The sequence below is a fragment of the Cherax quadricarinatus genome, unplaced genomic scaffold (assembly GCF_038502225.1).
Source record: "Cherax quadricarinatus isolate ZL_2023a unplaced genomic scaffold, ASM3850222v1 Contig155, whole genome shotgun sequence".
NCBI classification, from domain to species: Eukaryota; Metazoa; Arthropoda; class Malacostraca; order Decapoda; family Parastacidae; genus Cherax; species Cherax quadricarinatus.
Genome location: NW_027195181.1, coordinates 83058 through 103353, shown reverse-complemented (window position 1 = coordinate 103353; position 20296 = coordinate 83058). Strand labels below are relative to the sequence as shown.

Sequence of the window (20296 nt, the reverse complement as noted above, 5' to 3'; positions counted from 1 at the left end):
GAATTATTCTGCTCGCTACTAGTATGATTTGCATGAATACAATAATTTATAAATGACGATATTTGATGTTTTGTTGGGAGGTGTGGTAGGAGGAAGGAGAGTGTTGGAACATCTTTGCGACATCGACAAAACACATCACAGCTGAGCAGGAGGAGGAGGTCTGCTGCTGACTATATCTTCCCTTGTCTTGTGTCTGTGTGAGGGGCTGGGGGTTGGGCGAGGCTGGGCATGATGAGCGAGAGTCGTGACGCAGACGAGGACGTGCTGAGTGACTACTGGGTGACCTCGTGGGAGCAGCAGACACTGCAGGAGGTGGAGGCAGAGGCAGACCACCAGCAGCGCCTCCATGATGAGGCTGATGCAGCCACTGAGAAGATGTGGGCCATGTTCCAGAGTGCTGCTCAGTGTGTGGCTGTCATGTACAAAGGTTCGCCACACCATAATCTACCACTAGCCCTCTTTTACCCACCAGTCTCCTCTAATAACCTTCTCTTCTTCTAGCACTTCACAATCTAGAAACGTACAGTCACTAACACTTCACTCAAATTCTTTCTAATCCTAAAAATATTAAAATCTTTGTTTATGATGCTTCTAAGTGCAATGAATTTTCTTTATCTCATCAAATATGTTTAACATTCCACCAGTAATTTTTTTTTTTACCGGGTTCTGGAAATTTAAATACTAACCCCAATGGAAATCTGTCACTTTGTCTAACTTTTTCGAGTTATTCTATGTAAGTTACACTATGTATGATAGTTGTACTTATGTGTACCTGTGCCTAAATAAAATCACCTAGTTATTAGACCTCAGACACAAAAATTCTTTTTAAATTGAGCAAAAAAATATTACACATCACTCTGCCACTCATTGTCAGTGTTGTATGACCCTTGTGGGTTTAGCACTTATTTTTTATTATAATAACAATAACACATTGCCAGCCACATCTTAGATAACCTTAAAACATTCTGTTCAGAAGTGCTAAACCCATAGGGTCATACAGTCTGGGGAATGGGAGGCCATCCTGTTTGGTCCAAGGATGTAGAGAACTATTCCAGTTCCTGGAATCAAGAGCCCCTCACCAGAATCAAGGAACCTCCCTTGAGAGGAAGATATAACTTAGAACACAACTTCACAATCTTAATCTGAAACTTAAATAGGACTTTGAAATCTAACAGTTATTTCCCTTGTAGTTTTAAGTTGGGTTTATCCTTCCCCAAAATGCTCTGCATAAATGTGGACTTTCTGCCTGTAATCTAGTGTCACCCATTTCTGTATAAGCATTGTATCATGTGGAAATGAACTTTGAGTAGACATTTAAATGACCTTAATGGAAATAAATCACTTTTTCTGACTTTTATGGGTTATCCTAGGTTCTCTACATATATGCGGCTATGTATGATAATCTATGTAACTGTATTTGTGTATAACTGAATAAACTTACTTGTCTGTTGAAGCCACACACTTTTCAATATTAATGAGTAATCCAGGTGAATACCAGTTATCTTACTGACAATACCAATCTTTAGGGTCAAGGACACCAATGGAAATAAGTCACTTTGTCAGACTTTTGGATTATCCTAGGTAATTTACACTGAATGATAATTGTACTTACGTGTACCTATGTCTACTTACTTACTACTTACTTATTGATCAGTCAGGAGAATCCAATTTTTTCCATATGTAAAGTAATAAAAGTATTGGCACGCACTAAACCTAATATTTACTTCTCGAAGGTGCATTGATACCAGTAAGGGGCTCTTGATCCAAGGGACTGGACTTATACTCTTTCCTTGGATCAAACCTGATTTCCTCCCATTCCTCATTTGCTGTATGATCTCGAAGAATTTAGCTTTTTGCCAGATTAACTCTTTCAGGGTCCAGAGGCCAAATTTCTAAGTGCATACCAGGGTCCAATAATTTTCAAAAAAAAATTTTATTTTTTCTTATGAAATGGTAGAGAATCTTTATCTGAAGGTAATAAAACAAAAAATACGAAATTTGATGGAAAATTGACGAAATTATGCTCTTGCGAATTTTGATGTGTCAGCGATATTTACGAATCGGCGATTTTGCCAACTTTGACTCCCAATTTAGGCCAATTACATTATTCCAGTCGACCAAATTCTTAGCTATTTCACTAGTATTACTTCTATTCTATCGATTGAGCACAAGAAATCGCCAAGTCAACTGTTTCAAATACAAAATAAAGTGATCGGAAATTGGTAATTTGGCCAATTTGACACAAAGTTCAAAATACTCCAATTTCAAAATAGGGTCCAGAATAAACAATGTAGGTATTCCTGGCACTAAACTAACATTTCCTCTGTTCATTAGTTACGTTTTGAGGCTTTACATATGAATTCCATTTTGATTTTTTATTCACATAATGAATTTTTATTCAAACCAAAAAATAGAAGATTTACTGTTATGCAATATTGTAATAATTATATAAATATCATCATCACATTTGTGAATGTATATTAGACCCACCAGCTGGCATGTATTAGATGTGTGAGGTCATTTGTTTACTCTTGAACATCGGCAAAAATTTAGCATTTCCTCTACTTTGAGCTCAGTTTCAAGCCATTTCCAGTGCTAAAACCAATCAAAATCATCTCTATTTCTGTAATGTGTCTTCCATTCTATCAAATGAGACCATGAAATCGCAAATACAACTATAAAAAACATACAAAAAAACACTGCAAAGCCGCTGTTTTAATCGAAAATTAGTCTGTTTTTTTTCTCTCGTTATACACTGTGTGCTGCAGGATTTGTTTTATGTGGTGCACACATACCACATAAGAACATAAGAAAGAAGGAACACTGCAATAGGCCTACTGACCCATGCGGAGCAGGTCCATGTTCCCCACCCCGGATTAGACCAATGACCCACCCACCCCGGATTAGCCCAATGACCCACCCAGTCTGGTCACCTCCACTCAAGGATGGAGCACTGCACCAGACCCAGCAGCACAAGCTAGTCAGGTCCAACTCACACCCACCCACACCCACTCATGTATTTATCTAACCTATTTTTAAAACTACACAACGTTTTAGCCTGAATAACTGGACTCGGGAGTTTGTTCCACTCGTCCACAACTCTATTACCAAACCAGTGCTTTCCTATATCCTTCCTGAATCTGAATTTTTCCAACTTGAAACCATTGCTGCAAGTCCTGTCTTGGCTGGAAATTTTCAGCACACTATTTACATCCCCTTTATTTATTCCTGTTTTCCATTTATACACCTCGATCATATCCTCCCTAATTCTACGCCTTTCGAGAGAGTGCAGATTCAGGGCCCTCAGTCTATCCTCATAGGGAAGATTTCTGATACATGGGATCATCTTTGTCATCCTCTTCTGTACGTTTTCCAGAGCATTTAATACGGTGACCAGAACTGAGCAGCATAATCTAAATGAGGCCTAACCAAGGATATATAGAGTTGAAGAACAACCTGAGGACTTCTATTATTTATACTTCTAGATATGAAGCCAAGAATTCTGTTAGCTTTATTGCGAACACTAATGCACTGTTGTCTTGGTTTTAGATTACTGCTAACCAGAACTCCTAAATCCTTTTTGCAGTCAGTAGTATTAAGATCTACATAGATGTATTCTCTCATATCTAGGCCCAAATTTACCACTTACAGCTTATCAGAGTGAGCTAAGCTCATGGCGTAGATCTACGGTCTGGACCCTAAACGTATAGCCATAGATCTACGGCATGGACCCTGAAAGGGTTAAAGGAAAAATTATCCTTGTGTAATCCTAGTTGACATTGTTGGATAACTTTTAGTTACTGGCAAGTTGCCAAACTGCCTCTTGGATAGTTCAGTGATGGTGGCGAGTTTGAGTTTGTGACTGCCAGATACAATACAAGCAGCAGCTTCAGTGACATTTAAGATTTAATTACAAGTTATTCAACAACATAATCTTAGTTTAGGTTAGGGATTGCCAATTCATATTCATATATTTTATTTGGACATGATGCATAGTTGTACAATGAATTACAGTAGTTGGGTGAACATGCCAAAAGCCCCTTGTATGCAGAGCATTATGGGTAGGGAGAATTCATCACTAGTAGGGAAATATTGGATGCTTCTCACCAACAAACAACTTATGAGCTTCTGTGAGATCACTTACATTCACTTAATCTGAAATTTAAATAAATCTTCAGAATCTAGAGAGAGAGAGAGAGACAGTCAGTCAGTCCACTAAGACTTCAGTCAAATTATTTTTAAGTAAAATTAAATCTACAGTAAAAGATGTAGCATTTACAATCACTTTTGTTTTTTGGTGGAGAGATGAAAGCTTTACTGCAAAAGTAGTCTTGATCTCACGAATAGTGAGTGAAGGATCAAGCTGCCTTCATTCTGTGTCGAATTGACATTCACAGGGTTTAGTATGTCGTCTAAATACAATAATAATAATACTTTATTATACAAAATGAACTTCAAGAGTATAACTACTTTATATATGTATCGAGGTTTTATATCTGGTAGGGAAGACTTGCATACTATACACAAGTGTATTTCCATTATTGTCTGCTAAACCAAGATTACCCTTCAAAGATAGGAGGGTGCCTTGGTGATGGTGGAGGGCTTAGGAGTTAGAGCTACCCTCCCTTAGATCAAACCTGATCATGTATTCCCCAGGTACTGTAAGACCCATGTGGATTTAGTAAGTAAGTAAGTAAGTAAGTAAGTAAATTTATTCAGGTATACACAATACAGTTACATAGAATTATCATACATAGCAGCATATGTGTAGAGAACCTAGGATAACCCAAAAAAGTCAGACAGAGTGACTTATTTCCATTGGGGTCCTTATGAATATAATGAACTAAAATTGAGTTTTTTGGTCCCAGAAAATAACATTATAACTTCATTCAGAATGGTTATTGAACCTAAATATCAGCATGAATATCATCAACTGATAATAGGCCCAAATACTAACTTGGTTCACATGCAGTGTGTGTTCTGCAGACTGAAGTACCATCTTACCTAACATAATCTAACTTTTCTTATTATGCTGTGCCTGGTATATTTACCTTAAAATATAAGACATCTTTAGCTGCTGAAACCTTGTGTAGTATAATTTCATTGTGATGTCACACAGTGACTATAGGAAATGACAGCCAAACCTTCATGTATTAGCCCCAGGAACAGAACATTCCTAGTTTGCTTCACACATCAAGGCAGCATTTTGGCCCTTATTGACACAGCAGAGAATTAGATAAAGGCAAAATAAAATAAAATATAACCGCAGTAAACTACATATATCGTGAAGAGCAAGAAGAATATGCAAACCGTGTTTCAAGATCAATAATTAATATTGATATACTAGGTACAGTTTATCCATTGTTTGTCGACTTGGTATTTCGGAGTTGTGTGATTGATGATGGTTAAGGGATGTTGGTGGTAATTTCTAATGATAGTGTTTATTGAAAATTTAGGGTGATGATTATATTGCAATTATTAGTAGTCGATCATTTCTTCTTGTGTTAAAACTACTGTATTTATTATAAATGTTATAGTAATTTGGATACTTTTTTTTGGAGGATGCAATAGTTAACCAATACATATATTTCATGAGATATTGCTTAGCACTTCAAGCAGTGTAAAACTAGCACTATTACTAACAGTATAAAAACACAAATTACTGTATATTGAACATTGTACAGTATGTAAATATAGGGGACACAAAACATAAAATTATTAAATATTTTAATACAACTTTTAGTGAAAAGATAATAAATTAAGATTGTAATGTTAAAATGAAATTTATCTTTTACACAAACTTATAATGGTAATTTAAGGAGTTACACTAGAAATTGCTTCAGGAGAAATATATTGAACATAAAATTTAAAGTTTTTATAAACTGGGAAAGTTGAAAAAATTTAATTTGTCTGGTTAGTCATTCCAAGTTTTTTTTTTTTTTTTTCCCTTTTATTTGTGTCAAATTTCTGTAGCTGTTTAGGTGAGCACAAGGAATATCAAAGTATTCACCAGGAATGATGATGAATGAAAGTAGATACTGAGGAGATATAGTTTGCTGTTTTAGAAGATATAGTTTAATTTGCTGTTGTATATTGAGATATATGTAGTTTGTTCTTGTAGGAGATGTAGTTTATTCTTGTAGGAGATATAGTTTGTTCTTGTAGGAGATATATTTGTTCTTGTAGGAGATATAGTTTATTATTGTAGGAGATATAGCTTGCTATTGTAGGGGATATAGTTTGTTACTGTAGACGAATGCCTAATCTTGCTTTATGCCGTGATTATATTGAAGGAGCTTGAATGAATAGCTTCATTTATGAGATTTCATTCAAAACATGCTGTGGCTTTTTCACTCCCAAGTCAGTATCAATGGATATTCTTTCTTATAACTGTAAATATTACTCTACGCTCTTATTAACCCTTTCGGGGTTTCGGCCGTACTAGTACGGCTTACGTGCCAGGGTTTTTGATGTACTAGTACGCATGAATTCTAGTGCCCTCAAATCTAGCAAGAGAAATCTGGTAGGCCTACATATGAAAGAATGGGTCTATGTGGTCAGTGTGCACAGTATAAAAAAAATCCTGCAGCACACAGTGCGTAATGAGAAAAAAAATTTGACCGTGTTTTTGGTTTAAAACAGCGACTTTGCACTGTATTTTCGTATGGTATTTATTGTTTATTCTAGTTTTCCTGGTCTTATTTTATAGAATGGAAGACATATTACAGAAATTGAGATGATTTTGATTGGTTTCACAATGAAAAGTACCTTGAAATTGAGCTCAAAGTAGCAGAAATGTTCGATTTTTGCCAAAGTTCAAAAGTAAACAAATCATGCCAAACGTCCAATACACATCAACTGGTGAGTCTAATATTCTTTCACAGGTGTGCTGGTATTATTTATACCATTTCTACACTAATATAGTAGTCTGCATAACAGTAAATCTTCTATTTTTTGTGAGAATAAAAATTCAAAGTGGAAAGCAAAAGAAATGTAAGAGGGGCATGGGGATGTGACTAATGAACAGAGGAAATGTTATTTTAGTGCCAGGAATGTCTTTCTTGTTTATTCTGGATCCTATTTGGAAATTGGCATCTTTTTAAATTTGTGTGAAATTGGCAAAATTGCTAAATTCTGACCACTTTATTGGATAGTTGAAATCGGTATATGGGTGGTGTCTTGTATTCATTCGATAGAAAAAACGGAGTTCTAGCGAAATAGTTATGATTTTTGTCGACTAGTACACTGGAATTGGCCGAAAATAGGGCACAAAGTGGGCAAAATTGCCGATGTGTAAACATCGTCGAGACCGCTAACTTCGCGAGAGCATACTTCCGTAAGTTTTCCATCAAATTTCATACTTTTGGTGTCATTATGATTGGGAAAAGATTCTCTGTCTTTTCATTAGAAAAAATAATTTTTTTTTTTTTTAAATTTTGGTGACACTGAGAACAAGTCTCTGAGAGGGCCTGGTGACCCTCAAAGGGTTAAGGAGACTAAAGTTGCTGTCAGAAACATCGCCTGATGCAGTTTTTTTTTTATCAGATGATGACTAGAAAGATGTGGCTGTGTAAATACACTGAGTAACTTTGAAGCAAAATTGATTTTAGATAGAATTTATTGGTATAAATGGATTCTGAATTCGCAGTGACCTGTAAGAACCTTACCCTTCCATAGATTGATTTCATTTTCTTACTGTCAAATTCCACAAGGTGCATGGGTGATGGCTCTTGTTTTAGAATGGTAGCAAGTTTATCTGCCTCTCTGATAAGTTAAAGGCAGCCAGGTATTCACAGATGCACAGTTTGTACAGCAAATTTTTGTTGTCATGAATGATTGTGCTGTACTGCTCACATTGTATATCTTTTAAACTATACTGTAAAGCAATTTGTGATTTTACACAAGGTAACTTAAAATTTCTCTGTTTAATCATTATTAATTTTTTGTGATGTTGATAACTGCTGTACAGGTATATATTGCACAGGTAGGTAGGCCATTCCATAATTTCAAATATATATCAGTGGAATTTCTGCTTAGATTTGCATGTATGTACTTATGGGAAATCAGGTATACTTAGTTCTTGTATTAAATCTGTTCTATTATGACTCCACAAGTAGAATTAAATGCTTTGGTTAGTAATAATATACTTATACATTATAAATTGGTAATTTGACTTCCATTAAATGGAGTATGCTGCATATTTCTTTGTTAATTGTCAATGGCAGAAGTATTCAGACATTTGCTATTACAGGTGCAGCAGACAGCCAGCAATCCATGTGGGTACCCTTTCAAACAGCTGCTGGCCACATCACTGCTCTTTATAAAGGTATCTTTCTAGTGATGTTTATTGGTTACTTTTAAAAATACTAATATTTTTAGGAACTTAAAGGAAAAACTATAGGTATATTTAAGGCCTTGCAGGGCACATTCATCAACTGTTAGACTCCCAGATTAGCATATTATTACTCCTAGATTAGCTCATTTTAATTACATGGGCTAAGAACCATATTGGGTTATTAACACTGGGCAGTTAATGTTGCCAATACTGTACAATTCGTTATAACTGTCAACATATGCTCCTCTACAAATATTATTTACACAGATGCTGTGGAGTCTGTTCGTCGTAGTGGTGAGATTGGTGTGCAAGCAGGGTATCAACGTCGCACTAGAGAGGTACTTAATTGGGCTAGACGAAGAAGACATATTCGCCGAGAAGAATTAATAGCATTTTTAGCGGGAAAATCGCCGCCACATCGATCCCCGCATCTGAGGCTAGTTGCGTCTTGTTCTTGTTTCTTAAAGTTGTCCCATGTTCTTAAAATGGGATACTATTTATGAATATCTCAATACACTTGGCATAGCCATAACATAATATAATATTTGGGATTTAACATATGAAAGTATTGCACTTGCACATTTTTAAGAAAATACGTGTACTTAATTGGTACATCATACCCTTGTTTTGCCTGATTTTATAGTTGCATGTTCCAGAAAGTATAACAGCAATGCAGTGTACTTTCAGTATTATTTGCCTTAAATGATGAAATAATTTAAAAACTTGACATTTGAATACAAGGAACTAAAAATTTTTGGTCTGCTAACTCTTTGGTGGTCAGTTACCTCTTTTTCCTACTTGGGTCTTCATCACCAGAGTGTTTTGCATATCTCTAATCATGTCCATTAGGCACTTACCTGCTTCATGTAAATAATGTTTTGAAAAACTTTTGTAACTTTTTATTTTCACACCAGCCATCTCCCACCAAGGTAGGATGACCCCCAAAAAAAGGAAATGCATTCAAATATATTTAAATTATATAGGACACCTGTATCACTAGTAGAGCATATTAACAGCATAATAAAACATGTATTGCAAGTGTGCAGCTGTATAGTATGTTACACATGCCCATGCATTCTATGGGGATGTGTAATGGTACTAATTTTGCAATTTTCATATTGGTGGATGAGAAATGTATAATAGGTGGATGAGAAATGTATAATAGTGAGAGTACATGACCACAGACCATCGTCATTCCTTCAGTGTGGGGATAGTCAGTACTTCCACCTCCAGGACTCAAAGTTCAGATAACCAGTTTCCCAGAATCCCTTCAAAAATGTTACCTTCTCATACTCCAACAGTATATAGTCAAAACAAAAGAAACGCTTTTCTCCACTCACCCTAATAAAATAAGCTTACACAAGTCTGCTGCATGCTCGAGCCCTGTCACTCAAACCACCTTCACCCTCCCTATCCACCCTTACTTGAGATGACTTCTACCCCTTTCTTTCACCCCAGATTTATACCATCTTGGTCGTCCTATTCTGCCTGACTCTACTCGTACTACCTTAACTATTGTTCCTTCACCTTCTTCACTATTCTTGAAATAATACCTGACTGTCTTTTAACCCTTTAACCATTTTGTAGAACTGCAGCTTTGAGCTCAGGGTCCATCATGTAATTCTACATCATGAGCTCAGCTCACTCATATAATCTGTGAGAAGTAAATTTTGGCCTAGATATGAAAGAATGTGTGTGTGCAATTATTGTTCACCTTATAAAAAAAAATTGTGCTACACATGGTGCAGGATGGGAAAAACAAAACTGTAACCAGGTGTGTGATTTAAAAATAGCATATTTGCAGTGTTTTCTCAGATGCTTTTCGTGGTTTCATTGGCTGTTTCTTGGTGTCATTTGATAGAATGGAAGGAATATTACTGAACTAGAGATGATTTTGATTTGTTTCAGAAATGGAAGTAGCTTGAAATTGAGCTCAGAGTAGTGGAAACATTCGATTTTTGCTGATATACCTGAGGATGGGTAAGGCCCTCTTACAACCCCAAGTCTGTTTTATGGATTTCTAATAAGCTTGATTAAATTATTGGGATGCTGTAAACCATGACCAATCTTTCCTGGTTATATTTCATTATTTGAAAAATAGATTAAATCTTCTACTTTTTGTGTGAATAAGAACTCAAAATGGAAAGCAAGTGTGATATAGGAGAGGCCTGAGGACATGACTAATATACAAAGAAAATATTGCTCTAGTGCCAGGAATCTCTACATTATTTATTATGAACTCTATTTTTAAACTGGCATTTTTTTTAATTTTGTGTGAGATTGGCCAAATTATTGAATTCTGATAACTTTATAGGGTATTTGAGTGAGCTGTTTCTTATGGTCAATCAACAGAATGGAATGCATTCTATGAAATAGCTAAGAATTTGTTCCTCTGGAACAATGGAATTGGTCTGAAATTGGACTTGGTGGACAAAATCGCCTGTGCATAAATTGCAGTGAGATGGCTAAATTTGCGCCAGTGTAATTCCATAAGTTTTCCATCAAATTTCACACTTTTGGTGCTATTACCTTTGGAAAAAGATTCTCTACCTTTTCATAAGATTTTTTTCTTTTTTGGGGGTGGGGAGGGGGGAGTATTTTTGGACAAAAAGAGCAAGTTCCAGATTGGGGCCTGAAACCTGAAAGGGTTAACTGGGTGTAATCTGCTTAACTGTTTGACTACAGGACATGGACAGACACCCAATAAAACATACTTAATCCACTGTATTGACTTACTACCAGATATACTAAGAATAAATGAGTACAGAGAATTTTTATCAGTATATGAACCCAAAAAGATAATAGGTTAAAAGTACAGCATGGTACAATACAATAGATTACAGTACAATAATTTTTTTTACTTTTTTTCTGGTTTTCTGTTTGCTTGTCTATGCCATACTCCTCACACACCTAAGCCACTGAAACACCAGCCTCCAGTATCTGTATTAATTCAAGTTTCTGCTTAATAGTTAAGGTTACACACTGCTTCTTCGCCATTGTTAATAACGCTGTACACGGTACTTTAATAAAATTATTAAACACTCGGTAAATCCAGGGGAAAATTGGAGATGAAATGACAAAGGTGGGAGCATACGCAAAGACAATAACACACTGATGCGAGCAGTCATTGGCTGGCCCTGCTGCACAGGAACAGTGAAAGTGGGTGTGTCCAGGATGAACCTTGGATCATACAAACTTGCAATTTATTGAATGCACCACCAGACCGGATAGCCACTCAACATAATGGATTTGGTCTGCCTCATGGTTGTTTTAATCTGACATCCCATTAAACGTACATGTTGAGCCTTTGTCCGACCAGATTTTATTTTGTCTTTTTTAACCGACATCCACTTTATGGGGATCCATTTTATCTGACATTTACTGTACGTGATTGTTAAAGGCACAAATGTGGCATACTCAGCTACAGGATAAATATGTTGACAGAGATAACATCAGTGAACTCCAGGATACACATTAGGCTGTCATTCAACCAGTTTGCTGCATTATTATACTTAAAAATGTGTGGCATAAACATGATTGTGGCAAGGAAGAGAGATATCTTGGCCATTGAGAATTTTTTCCAATTTGATGCCGTTTTCAAGTCACTTCTGGTCTTAAACTTATTGAAATCTTCTCTATTTCACTAAGCATGTCTTCAGTCTATTGGTAGCAAAAGTCAATCAATAAAAACCACAAAAAATCCCCCCTAAAAAATGTCCCAACTTTTCATATGTGGAGGCTCCTCGTTACCCTTGCCTAGAGTACAGGCATATCTCATTAATATGCCACACAGTGCTTGTCTTATGCAGTGCTTTACAGTTTTATTAATGTTTATTTTCGGCACTTGCCTTGCTCACAAGATGGTTTTTGGCAGTCTTTACCCTCCCTTCCCCTCCCCCCCCAAAAAAAAAGATCTATTTTTACTTTTACATTGTTTTCTTTGGCCTAGTGCTATTGTGCATGTAGTAAATAATAGTGTAAATTTGTTTTTTTGGGTATATGCACTGGCAAATGAAAAAAAAAAAAAAGGCTCTGATTTGCTTTAAGGCTATATTCACTTTACAGTGGAGCCGAACCCGCCATAATAGTGAGCTATGCCTGTACTGGACGTTAGCTGTTCTCATCATGCACTGTATGGCTCAGGATTTTTTTTTTAATACTCTTCACACCTGCTTCACAGAGCCATTCTCTTATGTCTAGGTCAAAATTTCCCACACAGCAAATTTGAGGGTTCAGTGAATTATGCATGCTAGTGCATTGTGGATTCTAATCGCAGTGACGTGCGTACTGTTATGTAATGCACACCATACTGATTAATTTTTTTTTTTTTGTTATAAAAACATTTTTCATTTTTACAGTCTCCTCATTATAGTGCAGCATGTACTACCATTTAGTTGGAAAAGATTGTTTGGTACTGAATATAGGAAGTGGAAATAATTGATCTTCATTATTGATACAAAGTTATTTTGGTGATTTGATGTGATCACTAAGCTTAGTGGTAGCACCTTCAACTCACAACTGAAGGGTCTAGGTTCTCTCCTGGGTTAGTTTAGACATACATGTGTAGGCAAGTCTTGCACCTGTTTTCTCTATTTGCCTAGCAGTAAATAGGTATACTGATCTTTGTGTCAGTATTCCCTAATGGGGTTTTTTCTTTAAAATCAGCTGAGGTAGGATAGCCAAAATTAACCTTGAAATTTAATGAGGTATAAAAATTTTTGGTGGCGGTAAGTGACAAAAATATTTTTGGTGTAGGGGATAAAAGGATTTCATTCAGGTAACATAAGTGTTTACTTTAACCCTTTGAGGGTTTCGGCCGTACTAGTACGGCTTACGACCCAGGGTTTTTGACGTACTAGTATGCCTAAATTCTAGCGCCCTCAAATCTAGTGGGAGAAAGCTGGTAGGCATACATATGAAAGAATGGGTCTATGTGGTCAGTGTGCACAGTATAAAAAAAATCCTGCAGCACACAGTGCATAATGAGAAAAACAAAACTTTGACCGTGTTTTTGGAATAAAACAGCGAATTTGCACTGTATTTTCGTATGGTATTTATTGTTGTATTCTAGTTTTCCTGGTCTCATTTTATAGAATGGAAGACATATTACAGAAATTGAGATGATTTTGACTGGTTTTACAATGAAAAGTACTTTGAAATTGAGCTCAAAGTAGCAGAAATGTTCGATTTTTACCAAAGTTCAAAAGTAAACAAATCATGCCAAACGTCCAATACACGTCAACTGGTGAGTCTAATATTCTTTCACAAGTGCGCTGATAATATTTATACCATTTCTACACTAATGCAGCATCCTGCATAACAGTAAATCTTCTATTATTTGTAAGACTAAAAATTGAAAGTGGAAAGCCAAAGAAATATAAGAGGGGCCTGGGGATGTGACTGACGAACAGAGAAAATGTTATTTTAGTGCCAGGAATGTCTTTCTTGTTTATTCTGGACCCTATTTGGAAATTGGCATCTTTTGAAATTTGTGTGAAATTGGCAAAATTGCAAAATTCTGACCACTGTATTAGTTGAAATCAGTGAATGGGTGGTTTCTTGCACTCATTCAATAGAAAAAATAGAGTTCTAGAGAAATAGTTAGGATTTCTGTCGACTAGTACACTGGAATTGGCCGAAAATAAGGCTCAAAGTGGGCAAAATTGCCGATGTGTAAACATCGTCGAGACCGCTAACTTCGCGAGAGCATAATTCCGTAAGTTTTCCATCAAATTTCATACTTTTGGTGTCAATATGATCGGGAAAAGATTCTCTATCTTTTCATAAGAATTTTTTTTTTTTTTTAATTTGGCTGACCCTGAAAATGACTCTTGGAGAGGGCCTGTTGACCCTCAAAGGGTTAAAAAATGAGCTTATACAATATGTTTTTATGTAATATTTGTACTAAAAAAGAGAAGAAGAAAAACTTTATAAAACTGGGATGCTTGAATGTGTGTGGATGTAGTGCAGATGACAAGAAACAGATGATTGCTGATGTTATGAATGAAAAGAAGTTGGATATCCGGGCCCTAAGCGAAACAAAGCTGAAGGGGGTAGGGGAGTTTCGGTGGGGGAAAATAAATGGGATTAAATCTGGAGTATCTGAGAGTTAGAGCAAAGGAAGGGGTAGCAGTAATGTTGAAGGATCAGTTATGGAAGGAGAAAAGAGAATATGAATGTGTAAATTCAAGAATTACATGGATTAAAGTAAAGGTTGGATGTGAAAAGTGGGTCATAATAAGCGTGTATGCACCTGGAGAAGAGAGGAATGTAGAGGAGAGAGAGAGATTTTGGGAGATGTTAAGTGAATGTATAGGAACCTTTGAACCAAGTGAGAGAGTAATTGTGGTAGGGGACCTGAATGCTAAAGTAGGAGAAACTTTTAGAGAGGGTGTGGTAGGTAAGTTTGGGGTGCCAGGTGTAAATGATAATGGGAGTCCTTTAATTGAACTTTGTATAGAAAGGGGTTTAGTTATAGGTAATACATATTTTAAGAAAAAGAGGATAAATATACAAGATATGATGTAGGGCGAAATGACAGTAGTTTGTTGGGTTATGTATTGGTAGATAAAAGACTGTTGAGTAGACTTCAGGATGTACATGTTTATAGAGGGGCCAGAGATATATCAGATCACTTTCTAGTTGTAGCTACAGAGAGTAAAAGGTAGATGGGATACAAGGAGAATAGAAGCATCAGGTAAGAGAGAGGTGAAGGTTTATAAACTAAAAGAGGAGGCAGTTAGGGTAAGATATAAACAGCTATTGGAGGATAGATGGGCTAATGAGAGCATAGGCAATGGGGTCGAAGAGGTATGGGGTAGGTTTAAAAATGTCGTGTTAGAGTGTTCAGCAGAAGTTTGTGGTTACAGGAAAGTGGGTGCAGGAGGGAAGAGGAGCGATTAGTGGAATGATGATGTGAAGAGAGTAGTAAGGGAGAAAAAGTTAGCATATGAGAAGTTTTTACAAAGTAGCAGTGATGCAAGGAGGGAAGAGTATATGGAGAAAAAGAGAGAGGTTAAGAGAGTGGTGAAGCAATGTAAAAAGAGAGCAAATGAGAGAGTGGGTGAGATGTTATCAACAAATTTTGTTGAAAATAAGAAAAAGTTTTGGAGTGAGATTAACAAGTTAAGGAAGCCTAGAGAACAAATGGATTTGTCAGTTAAAAATAGGAGAGGAGAGTTATTAAATGGAGAGTTAGAGGTATTGGGAAGATGGAGGGAATATTTTGAGGAATTGTTAAATGTTGATGAAGATAGGGAAGCTGTGATTTCGTGTATAGGGCAAGGAGGAATAACATCTTGTAGGAGTGAGGAAGAGCCAGTTGTGAGTGTGGGGGAAGTTTGTGAGGCAGTAGGTAAAATGAAAGGGGGTAAGGCAGCCAGGATTGATGGGATAAAGATAGAAATGTTAAAAGCAGGTGGGGATATAGTTTTGGAGTGGTTGGTGCAATTATTTAATAAATGTATGGAAGAGGGTAAGGTACCTAGGGATTGGCAGAGAGCATGCATAGTTCCTTTGTATAAAGGCAAAGGGGACAAAAGAGAGTGCAAAAATTATAGGGGGATAAGTCTGTTGAGTATACCTGGTAAAGTGTATGGTAGAGTTATTATTGAAAGAATTAAGAGTAAGACGGAGAATAGGATAGCAGATGAACAAGGAGGCTTTAGGAAAGGTAGGGGGTGTGTGGACCAGGTGTTTACAGTGAAACATATAAGTGAACAGTATTTAGATAAGGCTAAAGAGGTCTTTGTGGCATTTATGGATTTGGAAAAGGCGTATGACTGGGTGGATAGGGGGGCAATGTGGCAGATGTTGCAGGTGTATGGTGTAGGAGGTAGGTTACTGAAAGCAGTGAAGAGTTTTTACGAGGATAGTGAGGCTCAAGTTAGAGTATGTAGGAAAGAGGGAAATTATTTCCCAGTAAAAGCAGGCCTTAGACAAGGATGTGTGATGTCACCGTGGTTGTTTAATATATTTATAGATAGGGTTGTAAGAGAAGTAAATGCAAGGGTCTTGGCAAGAGGCGGGGAGTTAAAAGATAAAGAATCAGACACAAAGTGGGAGTTCTCACAGTTGCTCTTTGCTGATGACACTGTGCTCTTGGGAGATTCTGAAGAGAAGTTGCAGAGATTGGGGGATGAATTTGGTAGGGTATGCAAAAGAAGAAAATTAAAAGTGAATACAGGAAAGAGTAAGGTTATGAGGATAACAAAAAGATTAGGTGATGAAAGATTGGATATCAGATTGGAGGGAGAGAGTATGGAGGAGGTGAATGTATTCAGATATTTGGGAGTGGACATGTCAGCGGATGGGTCTATGAAAGATGAGGTGAATCATAGAATTGATGAGGGGAAAAGGGTGAGTGGTGCACTTAGGAGTCTGTGGAGACAAAGAACTTTGTCCTTGGAGGCAAAGAGGGGAATGTATGAGAATATAGTTTTACCAACGCTCTTATATGGGCGTGAAGCATGGGTGATGAATGTTGCAGAGAGGAGAAGGCTGGAGGCAGTGGAGATGTCCTGTCTGAGGGCTATGTGTGGTGTGAATATAATGCAGAGAATTCGTAGTTTGGAAGTTAGGAGGAGGTGCGGGATTACCAAAACTGTTGTCCAGAGGGCTGAGGAAGGGTTGTTGAGGTGGTTCGGACATGTAGAGAGAATGGAGCAAAACAGAATGACTTCAAGAGTGTATCAGTCTGTAGTGGAAGGAAGGCGGGGTAGGGGTCGGCCTAGGAAAGGTTGGAGGGAGGGGGTAAAGGAGATTTTGTGTGCGAGGGGCTTGGACTTCCAGCAGGCATGCGCGAGGGTGTTTGATAGGAGTGAATGGAGACAAATGGTTTTTAATACTTGACGTGCTGTTGGAGTGTGAGCAAAGTAACATTTATGAAGGGATTCAGGGAAACCGGCAGGCCGGACTTGAGTCCTGAAGATGGGAAGTACAGTGCCTGCACTCTGAAGGAGGGGGTGTTAATGTTACAGTTTAAAAACTGTAGTGTAAAGCACCCCTCTGGCAAGACAGTGATGGAGTGAATGATGGTGAAAGTTTTTCTTTTTCGAGCCACCCTGCCTTGGTGGGAATCGGCCAGTGTGATAAAAAAAAAAAAAAATTGTACAGAATGCATTTTTCCTTAATATTATTGTTCTATGTTAGAGATATGGCAAGCATTACAAGGGAAGATTATAGATTTTTTAACACGTTGGCCATCTCCCACCAAGGCAAGGTAACCCAAATAAGAAAAAACACTTTTGTTAAGTTTTTTCTTTTTTACATTTAGTAATTTAAACAGGAGAAAAGGCTACTACCCCCTTTCTCCCAGCATTTTATAGTCAGCTTTTATGACATGCATGGCTTATGGAGGAAGGATTCTTTTTTCACTTCCCCATGGATGCATTCTATAGACGTAATATAAAAATGTATTACTTGTTTCTAAAGCTTTTTTATCTTAAAGCAGTTCATAACAAAAATTTATATTTGTTCAGAGGGTCTCCTCGTACTCGTATCTCTCTGGAGCGCATGGGTCCCCGTCTACCAAGTCCTCACCACACACACATGCACTCCCATGCTCACAATCCAGATCCAGATCTCAATACTTTCAGGGAAGCTCTTGGAATTTCAGGTATGTACACTTTTACTGCTGCCATATTACTTAATATGTAATTACAATATGTACATTCTTTTTCATTTATTAAAATTGTGTTATAAATATTTAAAGCATTGTTTACTCTTGTTAAAATTTTCAATCCACATTGGTGATTGAAGAAATTTTCCTTGAAATGTGTTGGTTGTTAGACTCGTTTTTAAGCTATTTTTGAGCAATGTGTTTATAGTCATTGGCAGTACAAAAATTTATTTAATTGTAACATTTGTTACAAAGGCTTGCATATTTGTTGGATATATAAATGTTAACACTTTCCATCTTTCTACCCAGGCATTAAAAAATTTAAGTTATGATTATCTCAAAGTGGTATACGTTTAGAGTGTGATGGTGTTTAGCCATCAGGTGTGTGGCATAATACATGTAATGTAAACTGGGGTAATTCTGGTATCAATAGTCAATGTTATTAATATATTTTAATGAGGAATGGATATTTATGCATAGCCATGGTGATACATGTCTGGTAAGTGTTATACAAAAATATTGTGACATATACTGTAGTTTTAAAAGGCTGACTTCTTTATAAATCTGTGCCATTATTGTAAATAACTTAATCAATTGTTGCATCATATTTTAATATAAAAATTCTAAATTAATTGGGGTAGTTTTACAAGTGCTGCACATTTCCTTATTGTTGATTCTTCCCCTCAGTTACATCACAAGACTTGATAGTCATAATGCATTTTCTCAACCTCTTCTTCCACACAGCTCTTGCAGGATAGTGTAGTGTACTGTATAATGTTAGTTTCCTTGATAGAGCAGTCTCTATCTGAACTCCTTATTGTCACAGCTGATAGAGGAGCAAAATTTTATTATGGACAGTGAAGCATTACCACTTAACAATTTGGAAAGAGGTTTTGAAAAATTATTAGCATATTAAAGGACAGCAATTTTTAATTACTCTTGTATTTTAGGTCAACCTAGTTTAAACGTACGCCCACCACCAGTTGGGTCACCCACTCTCTCCTCTCGGCGTCGAAATTCAACTCATTTGCCAGAGTTGCAGGCTTTTATCTGTGACGAATTTGCAAGAAATAAGCGACCAGCACCCTCCTCCTCCCCGACTCATGATGTGACTATGGATTCACCACAGCACAAACGTTCTCGTTATACCTAAGAGCCTATTGTAAGCTAGATAAGTTTTCCGTTAAAAAACCTATTTCAGTGTGCCTAAGAATCAATATTTCAGCGGGTAATTTTTTTATGGAAAGAAACTGTGTAAAAGAAAAATATGGTGTTTCCTGTTGGATTGTGGATCATTAGGTTACAGCCTAATGATATATCTCAGGTGATTTGTGGGAGTAATTGTAAAACAAGTATTGGGTCAAGCTGCAAAACATTGTACTGTATGTGTTAAAGTTAGAAGAGGTAGCCCTGTTTTATTGAAAATTTTCTTTATTGAATTATCATTTATTCCCATCATTAATATTTTCAGCCATTATTATTCCAGATGGAGTTTGTGAGATAGTCATTTTCTTTCATGCAGAGCATGATGTTCTTATTTCAAAACTATTTTTGTGCCTCTTGTATATAGTTTTGAAGTTAATGTTTGAGATCGTGAGCTAAGCCTTAAATCTCAAACAGCTCAAAATATTCAATATTTTCAAGTAATCCCACAAAACGCCTAATTAGTGGCATGGTCTTGCTCCAGTTCGTCTTGTGAAGTGAAGAATGCGATAAATATAAATGAGGAGCAGATTATAAATGCATTCACAAATTCTACAAATCCTAGGAACATTTGATCTTGCTGATAGCAAGAGCCCCATATTTGTGGATATTGTGTAAATGAAAGAATCAAGGATGTAAGTACTGTACATTAATATGCAAGAAATGAACTAGCTTGAATCATATTTAATGTTATTCATTCTATTGCATCCTTGGTGCTTTAAAGTGTTTAATTTTTTGCTTCACTGTTTGGTGAATACTTATAACTTCCTGTGACTCCCTGTATCCTCAGACATAGGGCTTGTCATGCATACATAATATGTATTAGTTTGTAACTTCCTGTGACTCCCTGTATCTTCAGACATAGGGCTTGTCATGCATACATAATATGTATTAGTTTAAAGCAGTATTAATCTGCAAATGATATGCAACTCATGTTGAAGACCTTTACAAAGGGTTTTATTTTCCAAGTGTGACTTTTAATAGTTGTTGACAGTGGATGGCAGATGACTATTGAATGTTTGTGGATGACAGTCGACTCATAAGTCCATCTCCTTGGGTTAAGACACGATTCACGTAAATTCCCAAAGAGTTGCTCGTTTTCCATAGTATATATTTAATACTGTGATAAAAATGTATCA

At 36.6% G+C, this 20296-nt stretch overlaps 1 protein-coding gene across 1 annotated transcript; it reads left to right on the top strand.

Moving 5' to 3' along the window:
• Positions 1–148: 148 nt before the first annotated feature.
• Positions 149–19315, top strand: LOC128703791 (HUWE1-associated protein modifying stress responses). Its single transcript, XM_053798626.2, has 5 exons — positions 149–427; positions 8252–8326; positions 8603–8771; positions 17815–17951; positions 18905–19315. The coding sequence occupies exons 1-5, from the start codon at positions 229–231 to the stop codon at positions 19105–19107; spliced, it is 783 nt and encodes a 260-aa protein (XP_053654601.2). The 5' UTR covers positions 149–228; the 3' UTR covers positions 19108–19315.
• The last annotated feature ends 981 nt before the right edge of the window (positions 19316–20296 follow it).